Below are 21,080 nucleotides of genomic sequence, written 5' to 3'. Positions count from 1 at the left end.
TCACTTAGGTTAGAAAAGACCTCCAAAATCATCAAGTTCAACCATTAACATGTTCTTGAATGGCAATGTAGAATTGCTTCTCCCAAAGTTTCTCAAAAGGTTTTACTAACTCAGCATGTGATCTTCCAGCAGACATATTTATCAGTAAAGCTCACCAGCCAAGGTTGAATGCTATCGTTGGATGCCAGTTTTGGAGTTTTGCTCACTGCTACAGTAAAGGAACTAAAGTATGTACTGGAGTATTTACCCAGAAGGAATGGGAGAATCCTCCAAAGACATGCCATTTGATCAAAATAAAACAACAACACCAAAAAACATCAACTATGAAACAACAAAACAGAAGTCATTTTTTCACCACTCTGGAGGCAGACTGGCAAACATTCACTTATCCCTTTATGGCCAGGACTATTGCAGTAGGACCATTTTGTCTATCACGTTTTCAAACACACGTAACCAGTTTGGGCTGCTTTATGTATCCAGGGGAGAAATTGCACAGTGCTAATGCATGCTTTCAGATTTACATTTGAGCTGCCAGATCCAATCTTGACAGGACCCAGGCTTGAGGGGCTTTGGTATCAGGAGCGTAAAGGGAGGCAAAAGGAGGCCTGAAGTTGGATTTGGAAAGTGACTGATTTCACCACACAACACCGTTTGTGAACAGCCCATCCAAACAGGAAGCCTCCTGCCAGCAGTTTGAAAGGAGGGATCTGTGCAATCCACAGAGAGCCGCATATTTTGCCCTTTTAAGGGACTTGTTGTTTGACAGCTCAGGGGCTTATTTGTGTTATATTTTTTAAGGACTTCACTTTTTCACTTAATCTGCAGAATAAGCCATATCCTTAGAGAGTAAATAATTAAAGCCTGTTGCGAAGCCCGGCTCCTTGGGCACAAGGCGGAGGAGCAGCGAGGGAGGTGGCAGGTGAACGGAGCCGCAGGATGCTGGATGCTGTAACTGCAGCAACACAGCTGAGCTTTGTCATCGGAGCAGCTGCTGCCCTAACCTGCCCCACAATGCTTTGGCCTGTTTGCTTGCCAGAACAAGGCTGCTTTGAGCTCTCAGAGAGACTAAGTGGCTGTGCTAGGAAAAGCACCTTTAGGTCAGCAGTTGCATAGCGGGACTTAACATACTGCATTCAGCCAGAAGCTCTCCAGGGAAACTTTGTGTAGAAATCTGAGCACACTTGCTTAAGAATAAAAAAAGAAAACAAACAAGCAAACAAAAAAATAACCCCAAACCCCCAGCCTCGATGCACTATGCACTTGGCAAGAACCAGAAGGTTTCTTTGTGCTGGAACTAACTTACCTAGCACCTCCTTTTACACTCTGGGGGACACCAACTCTCATGCAGCCTGAGCTGGTATCAGGCCCTGTGCATGCCTGTTTTCCTTTGCTCTCCATGCCAGGTTTGCAATGGGTGCTATGTCTCAGCAGGACCCAACAGAGCAGTGTGACGTCAGCTTCACCAGCACATTGATAAAATCATTAGATTCTCACTAAGAGAGGCCAAAGGTCAGCTTAACCCCGGAACCTGGCCTCTGACACTGATCTCACAAAAAGCAAAACGTCCTTAGTTCTAGCACAATGATGTACACAACTTAATTTCCTCTCAGTGGGGTAGATTAAAAGCCTGAGTTCTTAGAAGATTTCACGAGAGAACTTCAGAAGAAGTTGATCTTGTTCACTGCAGATCATCTCCTCAGGGACTTCTCTGAGTGCAATGTCCTTTATGGTAGCCTGGCCATGGATGAGGCCAGAACCCATTATTTTGACATACCATTAGTTTGGAAGGAACTCATACCAATGAGTCAAGCCTGATTTACATCCAGTATAACTACATTTCCATCAATTTTGTTGCAACTAAATTCTGATCTACTGTTGAGATACTTCCTCACCAACCACCAAAGGACCAGGATCCTCTGGGAGCATGAAGAGTGAATCCTCCTTGGAAAAACTGGCTTAAACACCGAAGCAATAGGACCATAATAGCTTTCTTTATGAGCTCAGGTCAAGATTTTGGTAAGCACCCCTCCAAAAGAGGCACCTTACCAGTAAATAAGTACTACAGAGAAGGCCATGAAGGTCAGCATTTTCTGTGGGTTAAGTACTGCCTTGGTCAGGGCACCACAGGATGCCTTGAACTGATGTTTTATCATTGAGCTTTCATCTTAAGCAGGCTCACCAGAGATGAGCAGTCATTCTGTAGGCCTTCTTCATCCATAATACTGAAAAATACACGGGCTTGTTCCTGCAATGCTTTTATGAAATTGGTACCTGTTCCTTAGGATCCATACTTAAGACACTCAACAAAGCTACTCAATTTTGCTTACTTTGCAAAAGCACGCAGAGCTCACATAAGGAGAAGCCTTGTAGTGCATCGCTTTCATAGAACATCATTCCACAGCACAACCCATACTCTGGCATTTTCCAGGTCCATCTCTAAGAGGCATGCAGGAAATTAATACTGACACGGAGGGGTTACATGGCCCTTCTGTATTGCTACAACACTATAATTCTAGAGAGGTGAGGTATCTAGATGGATTTAAAATAAAAAATAAAAAAAGAGAGAGAGAGACAGAGAGAGGGAGAGAACTGCTAGAAAGGAATCCAGCATAGGTAATTTAGAATTGAATCACTGACTGAATAAATTAATATATATTTCTAGGTGGGAGCACTGTCTTTCTAAAGATTAAGGCTGCAAACCACAGGATGCAGAGAAGCATTTACTTAAGTAACTGGTTATGCTATTCAATATTAAGAAATGTTTCCTATATTTACTGTTTATCCTATTTAAGAACCAATTACATCTCCTTGGTTTTTGTTTGTGAGTATAGTTTTGAACAAAATAAACATTTTCCAATACCCTCCAAGTCATTATTTTTTATCTTCTTTTCTTTCTCTTTGTCTTTTCTTTTTCAAGAATCAAATCTGGGGGGGGAGGGGAAACAAAAAAAAAAACAGTGTTTCCAAGGGAAAAAGGGAAAAAGAAGCAAGAACGGAAAAAGAAGGATGAAGCAAACATCTGTCATTTTTCAGAATGGTAACCAATAACAAAGCTCTCATAAAAATTCTTTTAAAAGTTCACAAAAATAACAGAAGTTTTATATTTTTATTTTCCTAAAGAAAGATCTGTTACCTTTCAACTTCTTACAAGCAAGGCAACTGTAGAAATGAAACAAACGTGCAATTATCCATTTCTAAACACCTCCTGTGAGAATCAATGGGAAATCTTTCTCTGGAGGGAATCCCACTATTCAACATAACTCCCTTCCCAAGCTCTTCTCAGTTGCATTATCTTGCCCTTTTGCACAACCCGAAGAACTTGCTGTCATTTCAACAGCTAACCGCACATCCTCGCCTCGTAGCGAGCCCCCTCGTGCTTCCCAGCCCCATCTGTGGTTCGACTCAGGTCAGGAGTCACAGTCTGGAACTTTGCCCAAGGTCTAATTATAACAACGTCCTCTTCCCCTGACAGAGCGTACGTGTTCATTTCTAAACCATTTGGCCCAGTGACCAAACATAATTAAGCTAATGCATTTTTTTTTAAGTCTTATCAGGAGTTTTAGCCACATGGGATGGGATCCCTGCTGACTGCACACAAGGCTCCTCTTTCAATTGCAGATTCCTAATTGTTTCTCCAGTCTCACTCATTTCTTCATTCTCTCTCAGAAATTACATTTTTCATGCAAAAATATCCTAACCGGGCAGTGTTTCACAAAGAGCAAGACACCTGAAAATGCTGTGCCGGCAGCAATGCTGTGTAAGAGAGCTCAGCATCATAGTTTTTACCTCACTGCCCTGTCCTTCACAATAGCAAACAGCCAGGGCATAATGATAACCAAAACGGAGAAACTGACTTTCGTACCCACTATCTTTTGGAAAACAGAAGAGGGAGAACTCTGTGGTTTGACTAAACTCACACACAGCTCTGAGAAAACAGTTTGCAACATAAGGAAGCGTTAATGGAAACCACTGATGCACTCTCTTCCAGAGCTGAATCCCTACTGATCATCACCAGATGCAAAATTTCAGTGGGTGCAGCCTAGGCTCTCATCTACGTAGGAAGAATGGGACAGCATGATGCAGAATCACTAGCTCCACTAGTTTATTCTAACAGGTGAGGAAACAAAGCGAGCCATTTCCATTTCCCTGGTAGATCTCTATTTCTACAGCAGGATGGAATGTATAAATTTGATGCAATGCTGCAAAAGTAGAAAGAAACCTGAATCTGGACTGACTTGGAGCAGAAACCAATACCACCACCCCAAATCCAAGTTACATTTCTACATTATTCAACTATTTAATAAGCCATCAGAACTTTGTGGTATTATAATAGCTACCTTCATCTTCACTTACTGGATTGTGAAACCAAGAAAATAAGCACCATGCTGAAAATCATCAAAATGTACATAACTGGGTAAAGTGAAACAGTTCCGTTCTCCTAATCCTATACTCAGTTCCCTGGACCACATTGCTTCTCCAGTACACAGATGGTGTAACTATGGGCTTCATGATGTGTTCCAATTACCATGCACATGTTCCACACGTCACATGTAACATGACAGATGTCGTGTGTAATATGAGGCATTTGCAGCATGGGGGATGACAAAGGGAGAGAGTGTGCAAGCAATCCATTTGTTCCATCTGCAGTTAACTTAGCTCCTTTGATTTGTTTTTGCCAGCACAGTTAGGAGTCCTGGCCTCTAGGGCGCAAAACAGCAGCAAAATAACCAACTACATAAAACCCACTAAGTCAAAGTCTTTCTTTCAGGAAGGAGGGCAATCCTTCCTGAGGAGCACACCTGCCTACTGTGTCGAACAGGAAGGCACCAGACCCGAGCAAACAGATCAATGGATCACAGGAAGGAAAACCCTGGAAAGCACAAGAGGCCTTGTGCAGCCACAGCCACGTACGTAGGCCTTGTGGGCCACAGCCCATGCTCAATGGCCCCTTCAGATGGGAGAGCTTGGCTTGCCACACACTGCACGTTTTGAGGCCAGCTCATGGGTGTCCTGACAAACACCACATCAAAATGAGGGGACAGATCTCAAGGTGGAGTAAGGACCTTGCGAGCCAGCCCTGGCACTCTACTCCACTCAGTCTCAGCCACCTGCCGGGCTGCTTCATGGCACAAGCTCCCAGGCTGTCTCTCACTATTTTTCTGGCCCCATCAAAACTGACATAACTCAGAATTCCAAAATATCCCACACACCTACAGCTTGTCTCCTGCTATATACATAGCATTAAATATTATAAATACTAATCGAAATGTAATTTTCAGTATTATTTTTTTTTCTAGGAAATATGGCCTGGGATGAGAGAAAACGCAAGCAGTATTTGAAGACTGTCAGGTGTAACTATATCCAGAAACCTACTTAGTGCAATATGTCTGCCAAAAATCTGTTTATTTTTAATTCTCTAATGAAGCTCGGGATGCGCTGGATGACTAATGACTACTAATATTAGTCTGTTAATGCCCACAAATCCAATAGTGTTTTACCTTTCACCTGACACCAGCTGACCAACACAAAAAAGCTATAAAGAACCCTCTTTCTCTTCTCAAAGGCTAATTTGCACCTCTTTCACTGTGTTCATTTGGGAATGGCCAAAGAACAAAACAAAACAAGCAAACAAAATACCACAGAAATGCCAGCACATTCATGTCCCTCCCAATCCAATGATTTACCTTTATAGAAAACCAATTTCAAAAGAACAGTGAAATCAAGATTCAAAACCCAAATCAAAGAAAGCAATGAAATAGTTAGTCAACATCACAAATCCTCCTAGTGTTTATTTGTTGTCCTTACACATTTTTTTCCACCTTTTAATCAAGTACAGATCAGTAATTCCCTACATCTGTCTGCGATGACTGACCAACCCATTCCTTCTCTTACCTGCCGAGAAGTTACTTTATTTTCACAAATTTACTAGTTTATTATAACTCTGACTCCACCCAATTTGAAGGGTCAAAACTAATCTGTCCTCTTAGACACCAAAGGCAAAAATCCTATATATTGTTTAGATGCAAGTATATCTGCAACATTTGTGAATGGCGATGTGACCATTGCAGATTAAACTGCAGACAAAACTAAAATGAACAACCTAAGTGTTTATCCAATATGCATATATCCTTCATCACCATAGTGTCTAAGCATACAGAATATTTGGCCAAGAGGGGAGGCAGAGATGTCTGACTAAACAGCAAGTTTGGAGGCTGAAATACATTTTCCTTAGTGCTTATTGTACCGTAGGTTCCCATCCTAATTCATCAATTCTGTGCACAGGCAAGCTTGCCAACACCTCACTCTCAACAGGCCCAACCCTTCTGCTGTTTTTAGGTGGTGAATCCAATGGGATTGCATACCCCTAGACACAAGGAACCTTTCTGTTTGAATACAGTATTCTAAAGCCCACTGTCTTTCTTTCCTTGCCCCCTCTCTGTCACTACTTCCAAGTCTTTTAGAAGTGCAGCACTACAGTTTCAGTAACATCTGCAGATACTGAAGATACACTTCCTTCTAAGAAAGTCTGTACTGTTACCTACTTTTCCTAATTTTCCTTTCTCAGCAGAAACCACATTTTTTTCTGTTTGTATATATCATTAAATATTGCCCCATTGCCTTCTATGGGGGGAAAAAAAAGAAAAAAAAAAAAGTGGCAAAAGAATAAAAGTGGCCAAAAAATGAGGTGGGAAAAAAAAAAAGAAAAAAAAAAAAGCTTCTCCGTCGGCCAAGGAAGAACAACACTTTTCAGTTCTAACCTTAGTTCTTCCACTCTTTTCTACCAGCTTAGTTTTTGTTCTCTACTTTTTTCCACACCATTCCAATATCCTCGCTTTCTGTCATGACAACTCTTAGATGGCTTCTAGTACCCATTTCATGCTCCTCAAACTGCAAAGACCTCTCTTTTTTAAAGCAAGTAATAAAGAAAAAGAAAAAAAAAAAAGAGAGAGAGACAGCCACTGCATGACACATGCTGTAAAGACTGCACTACATTGTGTATGTTTTATGTTTGCTGAATTATACTGTGTTGCCCTAGCCAAGGCACAGGGGTTGTAGCTTCTTCAAGGTAGGATCTTACTTACATACTTAACTCAAATCAGTTATTGTATAGTGCCAAGTAGATTTATGGTACTCTACAAACAACAATAAAAACAGTTGGTTTGCAGAAAGTAATCACCCAACTGGAATCTGTTCAGGACACCATGGTTCACACCCCAGTAGTGACACAGCTGTATGGACAGCATGTAGCAGTGTCTGCAAATCCAGTGTGAATAAATTTATGTTTTATGAAATAAAGGAATTTATGTGATGGTTTCCCCTGCCACAGCATTAACTTCACTAGATGGGTTGGTTTGTATGTCATTGTTCTTCTCCAAATCACTGTGATTGTAAGAGCCTGTGGGAAATAAACTACATAAAAGCAAACATGGGAAAAGAATCCCACAAACCCCACAGATGTCACCCCTGGATGCAATCATAACCAAGAAGACCATCCAGCAGGAAGAATTTGCAAACGTACTCTGCAATACCCAGATTTTATTCTTGAAAACAATCACATGATAAAAATGTTGGTTTTAGGACTTCCCAGGAATATACTGTAATCTTAGGGCCATGAAATTCAGGACAGGACTGTGATCCAAGCTTCATTTATACTACCCAACTGAGCTGGCCTGAACTGCCTCTTCTGCAAGCTGTGGATCTAGACAGCATAGCCTGGGTTAGACTCTCCAACTTTCTTTTCTCTCCATTGGTGTTCAGTATGACAATGATGCAATTTCACAGGAGAAACAAGGGACCAGCGCATTGGAAGCTGCAGCAAGGTGAACCCTTTATCTGATATAATAAATTCACAGACTGAAAATGAAATATATCATGACGACATCTGTCAAGCAGACATACACGCTGATTGCCAGAACCAGCACATGGCTCCTACAGTTCCAACGCAGAAGACTTATTTCCTCTACAGTAAGACGAAACACAAGGCCTTTTACAGGTCTTACAATATCAAATGTCTTTAACGCCATCGGTCTGAAACTGGCCCTAATTAGTAATAGCTATCAGTTCTGTCCATAAGACCAGCTCCAGAGAAAGGATATCGACACTCCAGAACCAAGTTTTTGGTCACCTCAGGAAAGAAGCCAAGGACAGAGTGATCTGGAGAACAAACTGTCGCACTCGTCCCTCTATGCCAAAAGACCAGGAATACTGGTAGGGTAGATTAGTACAATAACTTGGTCTAAGGACTTGACATCTTGCAGTATGTCTATTGGGAAGAGTGGGATTTAGTCACAAGGATTATCGGTTCAGAGTTTCCCAGTAGCATTATGTACCCCTACCTTCAGAAGAATGAATGAAAAAAATCCCATTACTAAGAGCATCCCTGTCTTGTTTGAGTCATTGTAATTTTTCCATTCTGTCATTGCCCGACTATTTCCAGACATGATGTAACTACTTTGCCAGGGGATTTGGGAGTCAAAATGTTGCTGTTGTTGTCATCGTTATCCTGGGTGCCTAAATTTTCCAGACAAAATAAGCAGCTGAGGGCATTAGAGTGCCTCTGCTGAGAGAGAAATAATCTGTAAGAGCTGCCAGTGTGCTCCAAGAAAAACAAACAAATGGTAAAGGTCCAATTACATCTTCCCAAACTTCAGGTCATTTCCATGTAAAATGTTGTTTTCTTTTTCAGACAATTAGCAGAAGAATGTTTCATCCCTGGTCCGATGTCATCACAGAGTACAAAAATTGATTTCCATTCTAACATTGGGTTCAGGGCCAGTACAGGACATCAAAGCTTGACTTGACTGGAAATATACCTTGATTATAACCACGGACAGCCAGCCACAGATGTAGGTGTACAGGCATAATCTTCCCTATTGATGGGCAAATCAATTATGTGCACTGGTGAATTTTTCCTCAAGTTTTGTCATTGGAAAGAGCAAGTTGGTCTTTATAGTAAACGGGTATAACTGGGGAGAAATCCAACAGAGACAACGTGAACTTTTCCACTTTTTTGGGGGTGGTACAGATCTCTTTAAAACTTCCGTTTAGCAATGCCACCTGGGAAAGCCACTTTCCAGATCTGCTGCTTTCCTATTTAGCGCAACAGCCAAAGTAGAGTGTATTTCTGATTGTCACTGCAAACATGTAAATAATGGTGGTGGTTTTCAGTTCAGTTCCATATACTGAAAAGCAGCTGATTGCGATGATAGCTAAAAGGTTTCTTCAGTGATCCAGTAAATGGAAAAGACAGTCAGTTAGATGCAGCACAAAGGGAACAGGTCTTGAGATTTTAATGCTCTCTCCATCTTAGGGATGGTTTCTCTAGGTCAAGGCAGAGACAGGGTCAAAGTGTCACTGATTTTATATACCTGTTTTTTAAGCTACTCAGATTCCATGGTTGTCAATTTGGCACCAATAATAAATTCACTCCAGAAAATGAAATTAAGAAAAGGTCACATACAGTATTTTATTCCAGCATTTTTATTTTTGTTCAACATTCTGACAAGGGATAATGTGGGTTCATTGCCCTGAAACCTCAACATTACGCAAGTAGGTTTGGACTCCAAGCCAGCAGCTTGGTGAAATTGTTGAACTTTTAACCTAACGTGTCTTCGTGAAGAATGGATATTTGGAAAGAGCTCTGCTCAAGGATTTGGGTTGTTTTCTGTGTGTATTTTTAAGTGGTATCCAGATAAAATATATTTTCTGGCTGCTGTAATATTTATAGGAGAAGACTGTACACCAACACTGAAAGCTGGTTTCAGAGCTGTGACCTGCTGCTTTAGGTTTCAGGGCTGGTGTTTTATGACATTAGGGTGAACAAGTCCTCATCTATGTCTAGATCAAATTCCATAGAGATAATGCTTTGAATCACACAGGTAGTGATTATGAGGGTCTGAAAAAGAAACTGCTACCAAAAACCAGCCACCTTCCTTGAATAATCAGTGAGCTCTTTTTGCCAGCAGCAGCATGTTGCAAAGAGTGTGGTAAAAGGAAGGATGGAGGAGAATGGGGGGAACCCCCCTAAAATACCCAATGTGAGGATCTTCTCTATAGCGGTACATATCCACAGACAACATGGTATAGAGCATATGGCACACAAGAACGTGGTACCCGTGCACTACCAACTATTTTACTGCTTTCTCCAGGTTGCGAATTGTTAGTTCTGGTCTCCTACATTCTCGTGGCAAGAGGCCACGTCCACCTCAAGGCCCTTTCCTGTCCACGATTAAGAAAAGTTTAAGTAGTGAAGTATAACTAGGGAAGATTTCCTAGAACTGTAACTGACCAACACCCTGTTCTTCCCCAAGGAGAAGTCATTTGCCTAATGACTGCAGAGAAGCTGCATACAGCGGATGTTTGGGTATTGTCCCTGGACCTCTAAGTACCTGCGGCAAGCCCATAGCCTGCTCAAAGACACAGCAAGTTCTTTCAACTTCTGAACCAAAGCTCTTGCATCTTATTGACAAAGATTTGAGTACAGTCCACAGAAAACCAGACTGCACTATAAAATTCCCTTAACTCCCCAGCACAGCTGAACACTAGAGGAAAAAAAAAAAAAAAAAAAGGAAGAAATAAAACACCCTGCTTCTCAACAGCCACTTGATCTGGGTACACAGTCCTTTGACATGATTTGAAAAGAAGGCTCATTGTATACAAACGGGACAGAACTCTACCCTCTCTTAGGGAAGGAACATCATCTTTATCCCCTGAGGGCTGCAAACATTATTATTATGTATGGTTATGCATGACTTTGCAGAACATGTACCAGTATCACTGCTTGTTATCTCTAGTTTTGTACAGCACTGAATTATTTGATAGATTGCACAGGATTTGATCCAAATCATTACCTGATACATTTTGTTTTGTCTGATACTTTGGAGGCATATTTAAAAGTCACTTAAATCAGTATTTATTACATATATATTACATCTTAAATTTGGGGATGGTATACATACAACTAAAGACAGCAAACAGTCAAACATTGCTTCTTAAAACTTATTGAGGTCTTGGCTCTTCTGCCCTGACTGTGCAGGGACATTTATAAACTAAATACATATTATGCAAGATTATTTCTCACTGCAAGAAAAAATTGAAATTACAGTTTCTCCAATTTCTTCTTGCTGTCGAGAAGACACAGGCAACCAGCACCAAAACCTTTCCAGTAACACGAAGTTGTATCAGCATTTGATTCTCCCCCTGCACAGAAAGCCCTCTGAACAAGGAAGCACTCCTGACTTTTCACATGGCACTTTGTACCTACCTTCCAGCATAATCAGTGGAACTGCAAGGTGTCAGAAGCTCTGAAAAAAAAAAATTGAGACCAACTACATATGCAGACTGGGTAGCAAATTCAAGCAGAAGTACCTTATATACAGCTGAAAAATCTGCATGCAGGCTGCCAGGCTATCACTAAATTTTAACTGTTGGCTAATGGACCAGCAAATACGATATGAAAAGGGCATTATCTAACATTACTGAATTCCTTTGTTTGAATTTATATTTTTCCTTAGCTACGCATAATACAAGCAGAGGGTACAAATACACTACAGTGGTGCCTGGCGATGCTTAAAACAGAGGAAATTGTAGATGGAAGGAGCTCCGTCTCTGAAAAGAAGATAAACCAGCAGATGTGTAATGCAAACACTGAACCCACACCACTGAGACACTCTTCAGGGCGACCTCTTCCCCAGTGCTTGTTCTGCGCGTACCCTATCATCAGTCAAATGGAGCCTGTAAGAAGCGTGGCTACTGCCCAGGAAATGTTCTTAGTGCTGGGTTTACACTGTTATCAGCTATTAATCACAAAAGCTCCACTGGGATAACCCCAGAACTAAACAACTCAAACTGAGCAATGCAAGTCTAGAGAGGGGCGTCGGTGTGGATAGTAGTTTAAAGGAACGTTCTTTTGTTTCCAAGAAAAAAAAAAGTTCTTTAGACAGGCAAGAGACTCCACGAGGTCTTAGAATATCCTGTTCATGCTGAGATTTCAAACACACACAAAGATTTTCTACATTTTTAAGAGGTCATGCACGATAAGGAAACAATTCATCTCCAATGGGGCCTACTAATAGCAGCACTAACTCTTCTTAATCCCCAAAGCACATTTCATATCCATATCAATATTGCAGGATAGGTTTCCAGCTTTTACTGGAATGTTCCTACAGTAAGAGTTTCCCCCCATGTGAATTGCAATAGTACAACTACATGGGCAAGAGATCTCAACCATCAAGTGCCAGCATGATAACCACCAGGTCACCTGCAAGGAACTGATTTTCAGAGCAGTTAGGAAAAGAGTCTGTGGAAAAGAGGTTGGAAAATATAACATTGCCCAAGGGAAACAACAATAATAAGCTTTAGTACTGGGACTGGATACACCTGGAGAAGCAGTTTTGACACTTTTTTAATAGAGAGGAACCGACACTGACAACATCTTGGAAATGAGATGTCTCTACCCTCTAACTGACCACTCTGGACCAAAGAAAGCGTTCTGAAAGCAAGAAGGAGTATCTCTCAGGACCAAAGTTTGAGCTTGAGTTAGTAAAGAAATGAACAGAGAATCTGCTTATCACAGGAAATGGAGCAAAGGGCAAGAAGAAAGGTTTTTTTTGTTTGTTTGTTTGTTTTCTGGCTAGAATGCTCCCATAATGTGTGAGCACTACAGCTAGTCGTGTGCTGTTGGGGACACAAACGTTGGTGTGGAGGTAAAATCAGTAATCAACCAGCCAATAATTTAGTCAAGAAAATGTACTCATGCCTTTGTATTCAATTCTTCAAATATTTAGGCCGAGGTGACACCTGAGGAAATCTCTTATCAGTTACAAATTGTCTTACACTCTGTAAATGGAATGACTTAAGATCTTGGTTAGGGAATCCCAGAAAACATTTCTGTAGATAAAACTAGGAGGAAAGATAAAAGGAAAGAAGAGAGAAGCATTTCATACTTCTCTACAGGAAGATATCAGAAGGGATAGTCAAAATTTTGTTCACCTTATCCCTTGATAATTTCAGTAATTTCAGGGTGCATGTATTATTGGAATTAAGTTATAGAGGTTCTGCAAGAGCCTTTCATTCCTTAGATGAGTAAACAACATACATTTCTTATATAATTTCCACTCTGAGGCTATAACAGACTCCTATTAATGCTGATGGAAACACATAACTCGTAAAACAAGACACCAGCTCTTCCAAACAGAACTTGGACTCAGTTCATTACTGGTGAAATGTCCTTCAGCGGACTTGTGCCAGGTAGGCACCTGAGACTATTTTTCTTAGAAAATGAAATATTTCATTTTCTGCAAAGGTCTTCTGGAGCTGATTTTAGCAACATCAAAGTAGAGCACCCAAATCATCATTTCCTGACTCCTGGGGAATGTATTCCAAGTCATGTGCATACTTCAGTAGGGGCTGGTATGAATGCCTATTTTTTAACTGCATTCACCCATGCAATTTCTATGATTAAAAAGGAAAAGGAAATCTGACTATGCTAGGAGCAGTGTTGACAGAGAAACTTCTTTCTTTTAATAGCTGAGATTTAAAAGAAACAGTTAGGTTGGAGATAAAACACCTTTTCATTTGGGCTATAAAGCTGTTCTCCTCACTCTACTTCAAGAAGTGAGCAACATAGTGACGCCGAAATCTAAATCTAAATTTGAGGTGGTACACTGGAGCAAGAAAGTGTTCATGTACATGGTTAGTGTTGCACAGACCTCTTGTCCAGCTGGATGTACTCCAAAAAGGTTTAGTTTCTAACCTTAATCATAAAAGTCCCTGACCACAGACAAAGCAATATATGCCATGGTGTCAGTATTAGGTTTATGCTTCAGCTACCCTTCCACCCTTCCCCTTAAGCCATCCTTGCCCAGGAATACTCTCTCATGTTGCTTACAAAACCTCAATCAAATTGCCTCAAATCATAAAGAGAGGGAAGAGTCATTGCAAGCAGAAGCTGCTCTCATACTGCACAGAAAGTCAAAGCTTCCCTTTCTCTCTGGACCCTGAGGGGAGCCTCTGCACCTTTACCAGCCACCGTCTGGATGTTCAGTGCTGTACTGCAGTAATACATCATGGACTGCATTGCAATAACCTTCAGCCCTCTCCATCCTGTGCCCCTATCTTCACCACCAGCAAAGACCTAGGTGCAGTTTTCTCACTGTTCTCCTTCACCCAGATATTTTCAATGTGTCACAGTGCAGCAGCAGAAAAGCAGCACTCACACTGGAGAGGATACAAAAAAGGGAAAGTGACCTCAGATTCAGACCTTTTCCCATTGACTGAAGAACTTGTGGAGTTATGCCAAAATGTTATGAATGTGTCTTAGCTGGTTTTAAATGAATATTTTGTCTTCACTTCTTACTTCAATTTGCAGATTTTCTTCACCTGCTATATCCTTGAAGCTCATTAAACAAAATGACTCTCGCCTGCCTACCACTTCTCAGACTACCCCATGGAAACAAACTCATCTGAGGAGCTGCTCAACAACCACATGAGCTGTTCAGTATCAGCCATCCATGAATAACTTTGATGCATTCAGAACCCAAGGTGCTGTCAGACAGCTGATCAATAATAGAACAGTGTCCTCCTGTTCTGCTGGTCAGTTAAGCTCCCACAAATAACTTGTGAATAAACACATTAAAAATAGATAACAAATTTGGCTGATGGAACATATACTTGAAGCTCAGCTACTAAAATGAGAGTCAAAACTGTAAGCTTCTTTCACTGCTTTGGTCACATATCCTTTGCTTTCAGTGCAAGGTGTTTGCACACAGTAAATATTTGTAGGCTAACAAAAATAAATAAGCACCCCACCACCATCACCCAAATCATTTCTAAAAGGAATTACTTTGGTAAGGAGATTTAAAGATAGAGGGCCTAAAAGAAAGCTTTAATATGGTCCTGATATGTATCGTTCCCTGTTCTCATTCCCACCATTAGACTGACCCAAAAGCCCATGATGTTTTGATAAACACACCAAAAGTAGCCGAGGACGTAAGTATGAAAACATGCACAGTGAGTTTATTTTATGCCACTTTGTTTAATGGCTCTCCTCCAGCATTTTGGATGCGCAACCTCACTAGGGTCACAGTGCTAAAATTTTCCTTAAACAAGTCCCACCCAAATGTTCAGGCCTCTTCTTCACCCTCTATACCACCTGCTTTCCAACAGTCCTGAGAAAAACAAAACTTACCCTGGGCAGAAAAGAATAATGTTGCGTATCAGTACGAACAGATGTACAGTAATGTACAGTCCACTCCAGGCTTGGCCTGTGCTGTGCCATGTGTTTCTCCATCAATACGGTTTTCCCAAGCAGAATGAGGGGAAGGGATCTGTACAAAGCTGAAAGGCCAACTGCATTGGCTTATCGTATTCAGAAGTTGTTGGGGATGAAACCTGGGAGCTTTGAAACAAACGCAGCAGAATAGCTGGAGTACCTTGCTCCCCTCAAAGCCTTAGTGAGATGAGACAACAGCCAGGGTTCCCTCAAGTATTACAACCCACGATAGCTTTATACACACAAAGAGCCTCATCTCCCAAGGCTCTGATGCCCCATCTTATGCTCCAATACATTCTCTTCCATTGCTAGGCCATTAGACTCCCAAACCACACATGCCCAAGTAGTACAAGTTGTATTCTGTTCCTATCTGAAAGGTAGAAACAGTTATAAGTCTACATTATTTTACCATACAATAGAGGTTAATCTATATGAAACAGACAGAAGAAAAAGAATGGCTAGAGGGAAGACAAAAATGAACACACTGCCTGCAGCCTCACTGAAAAAAAAAATATATATATATATATTTCTCAGGCAACAACGCTTCTTTCACATTCTTATAAAGAGAATTTCCTTTCTTTGTAAACATTGCAGTGTAAAACTAAAAACAAATAAAAACAAACAAACAAAAAACAATCCCTAGATTAACAAAAAAGAGCTGAAAGGTTTTCTTTAAGAAGCAGACCAAACAATTCTTGGAGCAGCTGGAGATGGGGTGAGCCATTGAGACATGACACACCTTTCATTCAGAAGTTGATAAACAAGTTCTGAGCAACTGGTAGAGGAAGAGAAAAGAGAAAAGGAAAGTGTGAAATGACAAACTACCACCTTAAGAACAAGAAAAGCATGGGTTTGGTCTGAAAGGGGGATTAAAAACTGCATTTAGAGGCAAGGTGTGCTACCAAGGATCTTTTTCAGGTATGGCCCAACTTCCCGACCCCAGACGGGACATGACAGAAACATTCATATGGTCAAGATGCCCTCTACATACCCTAAGGAGTTGAGGAAAGGGAAAGTGTCAAGACGTGGTTCACAAACTGAGTGTGAAAAGAAATCCTCATAACTTCAGCTGCTGCTTTCAAGGTGAGGCTGGGACAGGCAGGTAGCTGGGTTTTAATGCTGCAATATTGGTAACAGCAGCCCAGAATAGTTTGAAGAGTCCTCTCAAGGCTGTCTAGTCCAACCCCACTGTCAGGGTCAGCTAGAGCAAGTTGCCCAGGATGGTGTCAGCTTGGGTTTTGAGTGTTTGCAAGGATGGGGGCCCCACAAACTGCCAACCTGTGCCAGTGTTCAGCCACACTCACAGTACAAAATACCAATAAAAGCAACCTTAAAGAAAAGCTCTTGACTGGTAGCACTTATGACTGTTTGCAGTTCTAGTACCATCCACAGCATAGACACCATCCCTGCATTAACACCAGCAGAGATGGTGACAAGTACAAAGGACACGTATGTCTGCTGGTTCCCATACCAGGTAAGATGGGGCTGTTCCTAATGCACTGGCTTGCTCCAAGACATTCCCTAGACAGCTAGTCTACAGCCTCATTACTTCACTGCTTGGGAATAAGTTTTTGCTCCTGGAGACTATCCAAATTGAGAAACTTGAGTCTGGATTTTAATTCTTCAGAAGTTTAGGGCTTTGCAGAATTGTTCCCTTTGTACCCCTCAGCTGCTTGTACTGAAGTCAGTGGATGCTTGACCACTGATTTCTGTGGGAACAGGATGGGATTTTAGCCACAGCAGGACTCCTAACCACTACCATCTAGTAGTTGCCCTTTGGAAGCTTTTCAAGCCAAATGCTCAGAAAGTAGTTGAAATCAGTTTTTATAAGTAAAGCCCAGAAAAAACCTTTTCCCAGAGGTCAAGCCCTGTTCCCTGAGGCCTGGGAGCAAGCTTTCTGGCAGGATTTCTCCTGAGCCCGTTGTGTGGAAGATAAGGAATGTGAATGATTTCCTGCTCAGCAGCATGTAGCTCACCAAACATCTGACAGTTTATGTACTAGGGATGGTCTCCACAGTAACCTGGCTGGAGAGACCATGATGCTGAAAATGACAGCTTCCCAGTAGCGAGAAGGTCATCTTCACGCCCTTGCACTCTCCTTCTCTTTCTACTTTCTAACTTTATTCTCTTGTCTGTGGTTTACCCGAAGCACACCTGAACACACGATTTCTCCACCCAGCCACCTCAGAAGGAAAGGGTATTACCTCCCACACCAATGCAGCACTGCTGCAGATAAAGCTGCTCCCCGAGGGATCCTGAAATCAAACACACTCTTCCCATTCACCTACACATCATGTGCCAAGGGAATGTACACTTGGCCCTGACTTGTCACCCTTCTGTACTACATATGTTATCTCTCAGATATGCTTCAGATATTGCCCTTGGGTGATGGCTTCTTCATAACCGTTTCAAATTCAAAAGTGCCTCCCCTCAAGACGGCTTGATTTTTATCTCTGAAGACTTAAAAGTCAGAGGAAAAATAAAAGCAGCCCTTACATTTCAGGTTATCCCAAAACAGGGCTGTGTGCACCCCTATGCCAGAAATACCAAGTAGGCCCCCAGGGACTAACAGCTGGGTGTTCTCTCTCTTCAGGCAACCCTTTACCATGCCACCGCTTGGTGTCTTCAGGCTATTTGCCTGCTAGACTATACCTAGGAGATGCTATGCATAAGGTGCTTTCCAGTAAAATTGCCCAACGTCCCTTGGGGCAGGGCTGATCACACGGGGAAGCTGAATTTATGCATGGCGGGTTTGTTGTAGCCTAATGGAATTAGTCCCTGAAGAGTAAGAGGGATTTGGCACAACACAGTTCTAAAGGCTTACCTGAAACCATGCCTGCAAAGATGCAATGGCCTCTCCAAGTTATACATGGCCCTTCAGGGCATTCATTCAAAATGGGGATTAATTGAAGAGGACATCTCAATCAGTTGTTGCTTTTTCTGTTCAACAGTATGCTATAAAAGGAGCATTTTACTATTTAGAGGAAGCACAGGAAATCCTTTCTCTAAATGCACTGATCTTATCAGTCTGCTCTGCAGCCGATCCTTCTTCACCACTGTCACTCATAAGAATAGGATTATACATATGATGAGCAAACTTCACTTGCCATGCTTGTACAAGACACACTTGAATTTCAACAATTAGAATTAATTTTAAACAGAGCTTGGCCCCTGCCATCAAGAACATGTTTTCTCAAAACTGTCCAGCTTACATTTCAGCACAAAACAGCAGGCAGATGTCCAAGAAGAGTGGACAGAGCTGCTCCAATGGAAAAAGAACTGCCTCCAAAAAAGAAAAAAAAAAAAGTATTGAAAAAAGAAGGCTATTTTAGTGCTCAGAATTCTATAGATGCCTTTTGAGTTTGTTTGTTTTTAAGGAAAATAAAAACCAAAGAAATTTCCCATTTCACCAAATCACTTCCCCTCCTACTGAACCCCAAAGGAATAAAAATAAAATATAAAAAATAATTTTGAATAACCTATCACCATTGATTTTTTGCATTTGGCAGCATAAAAAAAAAAAAAGGAAGAAGGAAATAGTTACAAATAAACACATGTTCCTAGTGTGATTTATCGCAAATTTTGAAATATCCAGTTCTCATAAGAATGTGGAAACATTCGGGAAACTCTATGTTTTCTTCAAAATTTGCCAATTCTGAGATCAGACCTTTTCATGAGAAAATCTCAATGGAAAAATGTGCGAGACATACTGAACTCTTTTGAAAGCCTAACCACCAGTGTCCGTGAGGCACAGGAACATTTACCACGAGCTGATCTGTCTTCTCAGAACAGTGGCTCAATCAGCCAAGGGATTCTTGTTTCCAACCTACGTGGCCATTTCAGCACCTGTAGGCTATTACCAGCTGCAGTCCTTCAGCAACAGCAGTCATTTAGCTGCTAGTTTGGTCAGGAATAGAGAGTTCTACTTTACCCCTGAGCTGCCTGATCCACTTTGAACAAGTAGTACAGCACAACAGGAGGAGACTTTTAACAAGACCGACTGGGCTAGTTGCCTTGTGGGGAGAAATAGAGGATCTCCATCTGATCTGCTGGGCAAGTGTCTGAAGCATGGGGAGCAACCTCACATTCAAGGACCCCTTCTTTTGCTAATTTTGAAAGGTACTGGGAAAAAAAAAAAAAAAAGACACACAAAACCATCATCACAAATACACATGCATATCCTGCATCAATCATTGCCAAAGGGACAGCGGAGCAGGAATGTCCAGCTGTGTCCACAATCTGATCTGCTTCCTTTTAGATCTGCTCAAGCCTTCTCACCTTTCAACTCACAGTTCCAAAAAAACGAACAAAACAATGGCTGAAAAGAAACATCCCGCAATTTACAGGCACACGTGGAAGGTACATAGCAAGCTAAGTGGCACAAGGCAGTGCTAAGTAGATAAAAGCAATGCGAGAGGATATTTCCACGTGTTAGCTGGCTAACAAGCCAATACAGCCTGCAAGTGAGAAGGATGTGAAAGAAGGCAGTGTAAAGCTCTGACCTCAGGTTTATTTTGCTTCCACTGGCTTCAGTGAGACTTGCACTCACAAATCTGAAGACAATCTTATGAACTACGAAGCTGAAAGGGTTGTACCAATCAGCTAGGCTGACCTCATGCATAACACATGCCACAGGATTGCCATAAATTAATTCCTGTCTGAAGTAGAATATGACTTTTCAATAGGCATCTCATTTGATTTAAAGATTTCCAGCAACAGAAAATCTACCACAACCCTCAGTAAACTGTCTCTCACTTTAGAAATTTGTGCTTCATCTGCCAAGTTTCAATCCCCTGAGCCTGGTTCCTGACTTGATTTTCCTAGCCTGAAGAATGCTATCACCAAATATTCTCTATATAGCTAATTATAAATGATGATCAACAAACCACCTTTTAAGCACCTCCTTAAATAATTAAAGGATAAGCTTTTGAGTCTCATCCATCAATAGAGGGGATTAATCAATGTTAAATTCTGTAACCTTCCATTTAGCACCTCTACAGCAGTCTGTCACATGTACAGCAGTCACTTCACAGTGGCTCGCTCTTGGATCAGAAAATTATTTAAATCTAAACCAGAAGAACTTGCGTATCATGGCTACCTGGCAAGACACAGGGATTCACAATACAGGCACAAAGACAATGATGGTCTGCTTAAGAACTACAACAAGCAAGTGGCAGAGCCCAAAGTAATACCAACTAATTCTGATTTTAAATCCCTGTCCTTGTTCCAAATGCCATCTTCCTGCATGATACAAGACAGGAGTTATGCTAGAAACAAAACAAAAAACCCACATCCCGGAATCTCTCCAGACTTTGAGCAAGGTTTGAGAGTTATTTGCATGCAACTGAAAGTAATATAGAAAAAATCTTGGGATCTGCATAATAGTATCCTTCCTGATTATTCTGAGGCATAGAAAGCATACCAGGCAAATGATATGCTGAGGCCTGCACCCACAACAGGCCCACTCGCAGATTCTTGTTCTTCTGCAGCTTCGGAGGTGCTTGCCAAGACCAGGTTCAGCAGCCTACTGAGGCTTTACTATCGGTTTGATTTCTAAGAACTAAGAAGTCAACAAATTCTCTTAGTTCCAATTTTATGTCTGTCCCACAAATTCCAGCCCGCTAATGTAAACACCATAAAGAAAAACAACTTTAAAAACAAAATATTTGAAAGTCAGTTTCCCTTCTTTACTAGCTGCCAAGAGCAGAGTTCAGGGCTCTGGGCTTCTTGAGTTGATGAAATCATTAACACCTACAGCAGCGTAAGGAATGTAACTCTGCCCTCAGGACTTGGTAAGTAATAAGAAACC

General features: G+C 41.4%; 1 protein-coding gene across 8 annotated transcripts in view; it reads right to left on the bottom strand.

The window, feature by feature from the left end:
• Window positions 1–21,080, bottom strand: part of DAAM2 (dishevelled associated activator of morphogenesis 2) — a 198,728-nt gene that overhangs the window by 121,894 nt on the left and 55,754 nt on the right. For 6 of the 8 annotated variants that reach the window (XM_083829088.1, XM_083829087.1, XM_083829089.1 and 3 more), the window contains one exon: window positions 11,264–11,303. The exons of the other annotated variants lie outside the window; for them this stretch is intronic. In XM_083829088.1, the coding sequence (XP_083685214.1) occupies window positions 11,264–11,273 (10 nt within the window). In that variant the 5' untranslated portion in view covers window positions 11,274–11,303. The remainder of the gene's footprint in view (window positions 1–11,263; window positions 11,304–21,080) is intronic. 8 annotated transcript variants of the gene reach the window in all.

The sequence above is a fragment of the Anser anser genome, assembly GCF_964211835.1.
Source record: "Anser anser genome assembly, chromosome: 3".
NCBI classification, from domain to species: Eukaryota; Metazoa; Chordata; class Aves; order Anseriformes; family Anatidae; genus Anser; species Anser anser.
Note: the sequence above shows the minus strand (reverse complement) of the source record. Positions and strands in the feature narration are given on the sequence as shown.